This window comes from Salmo trutta, chromosome 26, assembly GCF_901001165.1.
Source record: "Salmo trutta chromosome 26, fSalTru1.1, whole genome shotgun sequence".
Lineage (NCBI taxonomy): Eukaryota > Metazoa > Chordata > Actinopteri > Salmoniformes > Salmonidae > Salmo > Salmo trutta.
In genome coordinates this window covers 24,086,841-24,098,768 of record NC_042982.1, presented here as the reverse complement: position 1 = coordinate 24,098,768, position 11,928 = coordinate 24,086,841, and the positions used below count along the sequence as shown (strand labels likewise).

Here is an 11,928-nt window from a genome sequence, read left to right as displayed (position 1 = left end):
ATTCATCTTTCCCTCGATCCTGACTAGTTTCCCAGTCCCTGCAGCTGAAAAACATCCCCACAGCATGATGCTGCCACCACCATGCTTCCCCTTAGGGATGGTGCCAGGTTTCCTCCAGACGTGACACTTGGCCAAATAGTTCAATCTTGGTTTCAACAGACCAGAGAATCTTGTTTCTCATGGTCTGAGAGTTATTTAGGTGCCTTTTGGAAAACTCCAAGCGGGCTGAGAGAATGCCAAGAGTGTGCAAAGCTGTCATTTTTTAAAATTTTATTTAACCTTTATTTAACTAGGCAAGTCATTTAAGAACACATTCTTATTTACAATGACGGCCTAGGAACAGAAGATTAACTGCCTTGTTCAGGGGCAGAACGACAGATTTTTACCTTGTCAGCTCAGGGATTCGATCTAGCAACTTTTCAGTTACTGGCCAAACACTCATAACCACTAGGCTACCTGCCGCCCCAACCACTAGGCTACCTGCTGTCATCAAGGTGGCTACTTTGAAGAATCTCAAATATAACATCTATTTAGATTTGTTTGGTTACTACATATGTGTTATTTAATCGTTTTGATGTCTTCACTAGAAAATAGTAAAAATAAAAATAACCCTGGAATGAGTAGGTGTGTCCAAACCTTTGACTGGTACTGTATATCTACTCCATGAGGTTGGAATAACACTATGAAATTGCTTAGGTGGGATGAAGTTTTGGCCTGCCTGATGTCACCAGGCAGTAAGTTAGATGTTAGACCAATAAGAGAGTTCCAAACCTCTCTGCCAGTAACAGTTTTTTTTCTTCAGTTTCCCCCTCCCCACTCAGACCACTCCTAGACAGTCCCATCAAAATTCTTGCTTGAGAAATTGCTCTTTGCTAAAAAGCTATGTTTGTTTATTTTTGACCTTTTAAATGGAAACCAGTCACAGTAAGGTACTTAATTGTTACCCAGAAATTATTAGATTTTTAGTTGAAAAAAGCTGAATTGGGCCTTTAACAATTTACTTTTTTAAGTAAAGCTTGCATTCAACTGACTGCGCCTCCACGTGACACACAAGCTTCCATTCCCCCGTCACAAGGGGATTTATGGCTGATTTACAGTCAACCTTGTTGCTTTATTAGGCACTTGCTATAGTATAATTTTTTTTTAATTGCTCTTGAGAAAAATTGTCTTTCATTAAGTTGAACATGTGAACTTTATGACAGAATGTTATAATTAGGTGAAATAAAACTGGGGGTTTTCTCAACAAGTTACACTACTCAACTTGTGGAACAGTCCAACACTGTTTCTCTAAAAATAGGAAACACTGTAGCAACTAACGTATCTACTGTGGGCATTTTTTAATTGGTTCATTTGAGCTCGCGATGAAGCAACTGTTGGCAGTTGATTGGCTAGCTACATCGCTCAGTTTGTTCTAGACTGTTCTGCGGAAATCACCAGCCCGGTCAGGTTCTGCGAGGATAGAGTCCTGCTGTACTATTCAGGGTGAAGCGACATTTTCAGGCTGATTTGTAATATTTAATAAGGTAAGCATTTTGAAATGGAAGTTGTTGAATATCAGCATTATAGTTGTTGGAAATTACGAACAGTAAGTTAGGCTATTCTCCAAAATTCAACGTCTCCTGTAGGATAATCGCCATATTCAACTTCTCCTGTAAACCCAGATTCAGGTTCAAAGTGGTTACATTATTTTCTAGTGCATCAATAGTTTCAACGATTACATCAGCGGATATGTCAGTCTCAGTTTGCTTGCTAGCTGTATAAAGGGACGCTGTCTTGTTAGGCTAGCTAACGTTGTGTGAAGACCTGGGTTTGCCTTCCAACATTATACAGTTGAACCATTGGCTTGTTCGAGCGATGTTTTAATGCGCTGGTTAAACGTTAGTTTAAATAATTGCGTGTGAAACTTATTTTAATGGAAACCCTACCTAGTCTAGACTACGTGACTGGGCTGGCAATAATGGATGGTGATGAAGCTGAACGGAATGTTCCAGCAATTTCCCAACACACCGAGGCAGCGCAGGGGCGAGTCCTCTGTGACAAACTCCCGGCAAAATGTTTGTTTTATATTTAAATGGGTGATAGGGAGGAATAGCTTCCAAGATGTGTTCTATCCATGTTCATTTGGTTAAAGTGATAATAAGCATGGAGTTGCTTTAGCAATTCAAATAAAATTAAGCTAGAGATGTTTTTATTTTATTTATTAACAAACGAATATCAACAAACAAAAGACTAATAGTCACATGTAAACAAGCATGCATGCATACAAACTATTTACATTGCCAGGGATGCCATGCAAACAAAACGTATTCATTAAAAATTCAAGTTTGAATTTTGTTTTTTCACTTAAAGTAGTGCCATATTGTTTAAATTAATTTATAAAGTGAAAAAAGTTTTGAGAGACTAGGTTTTGAATTAGAAAAGTTAGGTTTTGAATTAAATTTACCAAATATTACTAGCAGTTGAATTAAATACACAACATTTTATCAATGTCAGAATTTCTGAAATAAATCGGATCATAACCATTCAATTGTACAACCTGTCCTGTTTTTTTTGTAACAAAGTTATGTATGTCAATCCCAAAAATGTGGGGGATGCATGCCAGCAAAGCCACTACACAACACTAAACAATACATGAATTGTACTATAATGGTGCCCACATAAAGCTGTCCCAACAACAGTATCAACACCTTACCACTGCTACACCTGGCTATCAGCGGAGCCTTGTCTGGCAGCGAAACAGTTAATTTAGCCTCATTTACTGCCTTAAAAATAACATAGCTGATAAAGCTGACTTGCTTAAAATAAATGTGGTTTCTACTGGCAATTGAGATGTACAAACTATGGCATAAGGGGACAACAATCCGTAATTTCGATTAAGACATTAATGAGCGAGCTAGGACGGATGTAGTCAATATAACTTTGTTCAGCACTTTTGAAATGTACAGCGACAGAATCGTTCTTACAGTGTACACCAAGTCAGAACCGTAGGATGAAAGCTCTTACAACATTCGATGATTACATTTCTCTAAAACAGTTTATAGGCTAAATGTTCACCACCAAGTCAGAACATGAGGGGAAAATCTACCAAATTATTAGGGTGAGGCACATGGGCTACTAACAGCTTACTACACAACATACACTAAATATTACTTTCTTGGCTACAGTATACATATCTTCCTGGCATATTGCATCATTTATGCAGCAGCATACAATACATTGTTGGACTCACCTTGTTGTGCTGTGCTCATTTGAACAGGAACGTGGCGTGGCAGTCCTTTTGTGGGCAAATTTTGTCATCAAAGTCTGACATTCTCTGGATTTATGGTGTTTTCAAGACAACTGGGAACTCAGGGGGAAAAAAGTTTGAATCATGATGACGTCAGTGATCTTCAGGATGTAGCTCTAGAAAGAGGCCCGAGTTCCCTGCTTAAAATTCCGAGTTGGATGACCGTTCAAAATGTATTTTCCCAGTCGGAGCTTGTTTTTTCCCTGAGTTCCCAGTTGTCTTGAACTCGCTGAAGTCAGATTTACCAGTTCCGAGCACGGCACAAATCATGCTTCACTGACAGCATGGCCAATGTTGGATGTTTATCATTTTAAGCTTGGAAAAGAGACCCTTAAACACAGAATAGGGATCACACACCCACTCCACTGAATAGCAGGCTAGGGATTGCTTTGCAAAGCTTGCAGTTAGCCAGTCTTTCAGGTATGAGCTCCATGTCTCTGTGCCTGCGTGCTGTGTCACATTCACTCTACTCTGTTTGTTTGTGTTGCAAATTTCCTTCCACATGGAAAGATATTGCCATAAGAGTGTGATTTGCGACAACGAAATAAACGATAGAGCATAATATGAAACGATAGATGTTTTTCTGTCGTCACACGATATCGGCCAGCACTACTCTGTGGTATGAACTCGTTGACCCATGTGAGTTATACTGAGGGTAGACTAGTGGACAACTCTATACAAACTGGTCAAGTAGGGTGTATTTTAGTATAGACCTGTGACACACGATGCTATTTTCTGAAAAGTTCATGCAATTGTTGCCACAACAGAGCCCCACCTGATTTGAGCCCCACATCTGTCTTTTCTTTGGGTTGCCTGTTTTGCATGTTATTTTGGCATTAATATGTCACATATTAGTTTGCAAACAATGTAAAAAAATTTTTTTTTAAATGTATAGAATAGAATAAAATCATTGAGTTAATAAAGCCTAAATACAAACATGGTCTCTTTTTTGCTTTCTTGAGTAAGGCAGCTCCAAAATGCAGGTGTTTCAGCCTAGCTTAGTGCTTTCTGTGGTGGTGGGGCAGCCAGCAGAAAATGCAGAGTATAGGGGTTCGTAATGTTCTCTAGTTGCGCCGTGATTGGCTCAGTGTTCTTTCAACCATGGGGACACTACAGTACATCACTGCCAAATCTAAGGGTAGAGCTAGAAAATTCAAGCCCCTTGGGTGCTGCTACAGAGTTACATTAGAAGTGCCCATCCAAGAAGGCTCAAGGTCGATTTGTATTTCATATACCTTTGACAACTATTGGATGTTCTTATAGGCACTTTAGTATTGCCAGTGTAACAGTATAGCTTCCGTCCCTCTCCTCGCTCCTACCTGGGCTCAAACCAGGAACACATCGACAACGGCCACCCTCGAAGCAGCGTTACCCATGCAGAGGAAAGGAAAAAACTACTCCAAGTCTCAGAGCGAGTGATGTTTTAAACGCTATTAGCGTGCACCTGGCTAACTAGCTAGCCATTTCACATCGGTTACACCAGCCTAATCTTGGGAGTTGATAGGCTTGAAGGGGTGGGTATAATTTGTGTAACGTTCCAACAGGAATCTGTTCCAAAAAACGTAAAGTAAAAGGTTGCCAACCAACAACGCATACAAAGTTGCAACGCATACAAACCTAGCTAACTAGCTGCCGAATAGGCATCAACTCACCACATAGCTTATTCTTAATGTTTGTCCATAGGCAAACAGACATGTGAGGACAGACATTTTTCGGAATAAACGTGATGAGTGAAAAACGCAATGAAATAGACCACTCCCTACCCGGTATCTTATTCTGCCGCTATACAACTTTGTATGCGTTGTTTTTTGGAATAGATTCCTGTTGGAACGTTCCACAAATTATACCCACCCGCTGCCTACCACCGCTCAGTCAGACTGCTCTATCAAATCATAGACTTAATTATAACATAATAACACACAGAAATACAAGCCTTAGGTCATTAATATGGTTGAATCCGGAAACTATCATCTCGAAAACAAAACGTTATTCCTGTTACATTGCACAATCTTGAATGGTATGTCATAATTACGTAAAATTCTGGCAAATTAGTTCGCAACGAGCCAGGCGGCCCAAACTGTTGCATATACCCTGACTGCGTGCAATGAATACAAAATGACACAATTTCACCTGGTTAATATTGCCTGCTAACCTGGATTTCTTTTAGCTAAATATGCAGGTTTAAAAATATATACTTCTGTGTATTGATTTTAAGAAAGGCATTGATGTTTATGGTTAGGTACAGTCGTGCAACGATTGTGCTTTTTTCGCAAATGCGCTTTTGTTAAATCATCCCCCGTTTGGCGAAGTCGGCTGTCTTTGTTAGGAAGAAATAGTCTTCACAGTTTGCAACGAGCCAGGCGGCCCAAACTGCTGCATATACCCTGACTCTGTTGCAAGAGAAGTGACACATTTTCCCTAGTTAAAAGAAATTCATGTTAGCAGGCAATATTAACTAAATATACAGGTTTAAAAATATATACTTGTGTATTGATTTTAAGAAAGGCATTGATGTTTATGGTTGGAGCAACGTGCACCTAAGCGATTATATGCAACACAGGACAGGCTAGATAAACTAGTAATATCATCAACCATGTGTAGTTAACTAGTGATTATGATTGATTGTTTTTTATAAGATAAGTTAAATGCTAGCTAGCAACTTACCTTGGCTTCTTACTGCATTCGCGTAACAGGCAGGCTCCTCGTGGAGTGCAATGTAAAGCAGGTGGTTAGAGCGTTGGACTAGTTAACCGTAAGGTTGCAAGATTGAATCCCTGAGCTGACAAGGTAAAAATCTGTCGTTCTGCCCCTGAACAAGGCAGTTAACCCACCGTTCCTAGGCTGTCATTGAAAATAAGAATGTGTTCTTAACTGACTTGCCTAGTTAAATAAAGGTAAAAAAAAAAAAACATCGGCCAAATCGGTGTCCAAAAATACCGATTTTCGATTGTTATGAAAACTTGAAATCGGCCCTAATTAATCGGCCATTCCGATTAATCGGTCGACCTCTACAAAGTACAGTCAAGTGCTCAACAAACCCCCGACTCAGACGTTGCAAGAGGCTTTTGCCCACGGCACACCATATGGCAAAGAATCACAAAGATGGAAGGAGATAACAGCTGCCGTTACAACTTACATCTGCAAAGACATGGCCCCAATTTACACGGTCGAAAAACGGGTTTCGTGAGTTGGTGCTAACACTCGACACATTCTAAACTACTTAAATGAGAAGTATGATGACCAGGCCACCGATGAGCTGCTTGACATGGCTTCTCTTGTTGACCCTCGGTTCAAAACAACATACATTAAAAAAGAGAGGGTGGACTACTTGAAGGCAAGAGCTACTGCAGAACTGGAGAGCCTGGTGGCTGAACAGGCAGCATCAGCAGAGGTAGACCCCCTTCCATCAGCTGCAGCTGCTAGAGATGAGCCAGAGTGTCCTGCTAAGAGGAAAAAGAAGAGTTTGAGAAGCTACTTTGAAACTTTGAAAAAGCAGCAAAGCGGCCCCTCGGTCAAGCGGAGAGTCCATTGAAAAGGAGCTCAACCTCTATCTCCAACTGGAGGCTGGTCCAGAGGCAAACCCACTGGTATGGTGGAGGCAGCATGAGGCACATTTCCCACAAGTGGCCAAGCTAGCAAAGAGATACTTGTGCATCCCTGACACAAGTGCCACATCAGAGCGGGCGTTCAGTACAAGTGGGAACATTGTGACATGTCAGAGGTCATCACTTAAACCAGAAAGAGTTTACCAGCTTGTATTCCTGGCTCTCAACCTGTAAAACTAACTCCCTGAGATTCTGCAACATAAGGCAAACATTTTAAAGCATTGTTGCCAAATATCTATTTTGTGTGCAGCACTTTGGTTGTTTTCATATAATGCTATGATTCAAACTTGAAGGAGTGTTGTGTTTACTTGTTATATTTTATATATTTATTTGTGAGCCTTATTTTGCTGTTATAGTTTAAACTTGAAAGTGTTCCATGTTTACATTTGGTATTTTTTTATACCAATATTTGTTAGGCCTTTATTCATTTGTTTGCTGCTACAATTCAAACAGTTCTACTATTAAAAAGTATTATGTTTGGATATTTTGATATTTTAGACCATATTCACATTTTAGGCCTCTTTATTTGGTTTGCAACTATAGTTGAAGTGTTTTCTATTTACCTTTTTTTAGATTTTATACATTAATATTTTGTTACATGCTTAAATTGAAAATTTGCTCAAAGGTTCTAAATAAAAGGACAAATAATCAAATATGAGTAAGTACCTTTTTATTTGTTGAGTATAATTTAAAATGTAATAAGAAATAGGCCTTTAGATGTGGTCATTTTATATAAACTACTTATTCATTGAATTTACAGAAAATGTGCTATATCGTGATATGTATTGTTATTGGGATATGAAATTTTGGTCATATTGCCCAGCCCAACCACACAGTTTGTTTTGTTATCTCTCTTCATTTTCAGACACCATGTCAAAGGGACCAGCAGTTGGCATTGACCTGGGCACCACCTACTCCTGTGTGGGTGTGTTCCAGCATGGCAAAGTGGAGATCATAGCCAACGACCAGGGAAACAGGACCACACCCAGTTATGTCGCCTTCACAGACACAGAAAGGCTGATTGGGGACGCAGCCAAGAACCAAGTGGCCATGAACCCCACAAACACAGTGTTTGGTAAGAAATTAACTTAGAGAAATTGATTAAATAACATGTACGGTATACAAGATGTACTTTACATAGTCTCTCCATCTGTGGCATTAACTCATGTTTACCCCCTTATCTTCTCCCAGATGCTAAGCGGCTGATAGGGCGGAAGTTTGACGACAATGTCGTCCAGGCAGACATGAAACACTGGCCGTTTACAGTGATCAACGACTCGACACGGCCCAAGGTCCAAGTGGAGTACAAGGGAGAGACCAAGGCCTTCTACCCAGAGGAGATCTCCTCCATGGTGCTGGTCAAGATGAAGGAGATTGCAGAGGCCTACCTGGGCAAGGTGAGCATGCCTATCACTCTGTCTTCATAGTAACGCATGTTATGGTCTTTGGGTTGTTATCTAATGGTTTAACAAAATATAAATGCATTTTTCTAACACATTCAAAAAATGAAGATTGTCTTGTCTAGTGAAGCATTACTAATTTGTGTATACTGAATCTTTCCTCTTGCAGACTATAACCAATGCAGTGGTCACTGTGCCAGCTTACTTCAACGACTCTCAGCGCCAGGCCACCAAAGATGCAGGGACTATCTCAGGACTCAACGTACTCCGCATCATCAATGAGCCAACTGCTGCTGCTATCGCCTATGGCCTGGACAAGAAGGTTAATGTGTATATATATTTATCAACACTAACAACTATACTTAGAACTATAATGCATACCTGAGGCCTGTTGACCAAGTGTTTTGGGAGACAAATTTCACAAAAATGCATATTTAACTCACGTTTAAAAACGTTTATAATCATTTTAGGTGGGAGTGGAGAGAAACGTCCTAATCTTTGACCTAGGCGGAGGTACGTTTGATGTGTCTATCCTGACCATCGAAGACGGGATCTTTGAGGTGAAGTCCACGGCCGGAGACACCCATCTTGGAGGAGAGGACTTCGACAACCGCATGGTCAACCACTTCATCTCTGAGTTCAAGCGCAAATACAAGAAGGACATCAGCGATAACAAGAGGGCCGTGCGTCGTCTGCGCACCGCCTGTGAACGTGCCAAGCGCACCCTGTCCTCCAGTACCCAGGCCAGCATTGAGATTGACTCTCTGTATGAGGGCGTCGACTTCTACACCTCCATCACCAGGGCTCGCTTTGAGGAGCTGAACGCTGACCTGTTCAGAGGCACCCTGGACCCCGTGGAGAAGTCTCTGAGGGACGCCAAGATGGACAAGGCCCAGGTTCACGACATCGTCCTAGTGGGAGGCTCCACACGCATCCCCAAGATCCAAAAGTTGCTGCAGGACTTCTTCAATGGGAAGGAGCTCAACAAGAGCATCAACCCTGATGAGGCTGTTGCCTATGGTGCAGGTGAGGCTCTTTATTTTTCTATCTAAAGCTTTTCCCAGTAAACCCCTCTGGTCAGCTGTGTCTTTTCCTGATCTGTCTTCCCTAACCTTCATCCAGAGAAGCCCTAATATGGATAAGGGAATTGTAAATGCTTTGATGGTTTAAGAATGAGTGACAACCCCTGTGCCTGTTGACAGCTGTCCAGGCGGCCATCTTGTCCGGAGACAAGTCTGAGAACGTGCAGGACCTGCTGCTGCTGGACGTCACGCCACTGTCCCTGGGCATTGAGACGGCCGGAGGGGTCATGACCGTGCTCATCAAGAGGAACACCACCATCCCCACCAAGCAGACCCAGACCTTCACAACATACTCAGACAACCAGCCTGGGGTGCTCATTCAGGTGAGGGGGACGAACTATGACTCATTCCTAGGTACCTCAATGGATTGTGTCCATCGGTGTCAAAATGTTATCATATACTGTAGTTGAGATTTAACTTTAGATTTGTGCTGAATCTGGATCTGAACCAGTCTTGACTTACATGGTCATTTATTTGTTAGTGTTTACATTACAACTTGATATGAGACTTTGAATGTATCCACTTTAATGTTGACCTGAATGTGTGTCTGTGTCCTGTCCTCAAGGTATATGAGGGGGAAAGAGCCATGACCAAAGACAACAACCTACTGGGGAAGTTTGAGTTGTGTGGGATTCCACCAGCCCCCCGGGGTGTGCCTCAGATCGAGGTCACCTTTGACATTGACGCCAACGGCATCATGAACGTGTCTGCCGCTGACAAGAGCACCGGCAAGGAGAATAAGATCACCATCACCAATGACAAAGGTACACTTAGTAGTTCTTACAGTTAAAGGGGAAATTGGCAGTTCAAACAATAACAAAACATGCACCCTGCCACTGTTTTGGGGGAAAAGGTGAGGGATGGGGCTGGAAAAATGCAACCACTCTCAAATGTATAGACATAGCTATTGATGCAAGGACTGACCATCCCAGGATGTTAAAATATAGTTTTAACCATGTTTTGAGGCTATACAGTGTTTGTTTACAATCACATTGTTTACATAAAAGGAGTTAAACAAGCTTATTTTTTGTTTATTTATTAATACATTTATTTAAATATATTATTTTTTATATTTAAAAGTCCAACCATAAGCTATGGTCTGGGATCTGGAAATCTGTTCAATGTTAATTTCAATTCTTGATATTTACCCATTGATTCTTGAACATCTGAATCCCAGAATGTAGCTTTAAACACTATGCCATTGTAAAGTATGCACAACATTTTAAATAGGAATGTCCTCTCTAACAATGCTTTGGTAACAAAGCCTCCATCTCATTGTCTGCCCCTCTCCACAGGTCGTCTGAGTAAGGAGGACATAGAGCGCATGGTCCAGGAGGCTGAACAGTACAAAGCTGCGGACGATGTCCAGAGGGACAAGGTGGCGTCCAAGAATGGCCTGGAGTCATACGCCTTCAACATGAAGTCCACCGTGGAGGACGAGAAGCTCAAGGGCAAGCTCAGCGACGAGGACAAACAGAAGATCCTGGACAAATGCAATGAGGTCATCAGCTGGCTGGACAAGAACCAGGTACAGTACGGGCTCTGGGTCCTTCAACCAGAATGGAGTGGGTTAATGTTCATATCTAAAGTCAAGTATAGCACTCTGAGTCCCTCACCTCATTGTAATTTGATTAAACAAATATCTGGTGGTTAAACAAGGTTGGAGCACTCTATTTTGCTATCTCTTCCTTTCTCCTTGTAGTCTGCAGAGAAGGAGGAGTTTGAGCACCACCAGAAGGAGCTGGAGAAGGTCTGTAACCCCATCATCACCAAGCTGTACCAGGGTGCTGGGGGGATGCCTGGAGGGATGCCTGGAGGGATGCCTGGGGGGATGCCTGGGGGGATGCCCGGGGCTGGTGGTGCCGCACCCGGAGGAGGTGGATCCTCTGGACCAACAATTGAGGAAGTCGACTAAACCATTTAGTGTTATTTTACTCTTGATTGGATATGGCTAAATAGTGGTCCACATTCTATGGCTTGGAATGGGCTGAACCTTTTATTTTCCGAATTTGCATTGACTACTTGTTGTTTATTTTGGTCATTCATCTTTTTATGCTGAAAGCAACCATGGATTGAGTCTTTTTCATGGGCACTGTTCTACCTATTGTTAAACGTTTTCAGTTTAGCCAGTGAATGGTTACTATACAGAGCATGTTTTTCACAAGTCGCATTCTGTGACTCCAAAATGTTTTTGCCTTTGCACTGCGCTCTTGGCTAAAGGTAACTCTTAAAAAATAAAATCTCTTGAATTCACATTCTTCTACCAGACTCTTCTTTAATTTCAACACCTGTGACAGTCTTGATGACAATCAGGGTTTAATTTAAATGTTAAAGCTGCTCTATGCAGAAATAGCTCCGCCATTTCCTGGTTGCAAAAATTATAATAGTTTGCCTAATTTCAGTTTGTAAAAAAAGCACGTATAGTGTATAGAATCATTGTACAATCTAAACCACTGTGAAATATATTTTCTATAACCAAAAATACTGTATTTCTAGTTGTTTTGAAGCTGGTAGTAAAAGACACAAAGTAATCTTTAAGCATGGGAAGCATAGAA

General features: G+C 41.3%; 1 protein-coding gene across 1 annotated transcript; it reads left to right on the top strand.

The window, feature by feature from the left end:
- The first annotated feature begins 1,376 nt into the window (after window positions 1-1,376).
- Window positions 1,377-11,628, top strand: LOC115163470 (heat shock cognate 70 kDa protein). The gene is made up of 9 exons (XM_029715364.1): window positions 1,377-1,523; window positions 7,757-7,966; window positions 8,083-8,288; window positions 8,461-8,613; window positions 8,762-9,317; window positions 9,494-9,696; window positions 9,939-10,137; window positions 10,669-10,901; window positions 11,076-11,628. Exons 2-9 carry the CDS (start codon window positions 7,762-7,764, stop codon window positions 11,286-11,288), a joined length of 1,968 nt encoding a protein of 655 aa, XP_029571224.1. The 5' UTR covers window positions 1,377-1,523; window positions 7,757-7,761; the 3' UTR covers window positions 11,289-11,628.
- Window positions 11,629-11,928: the final 300 nt, after the last annotated feature.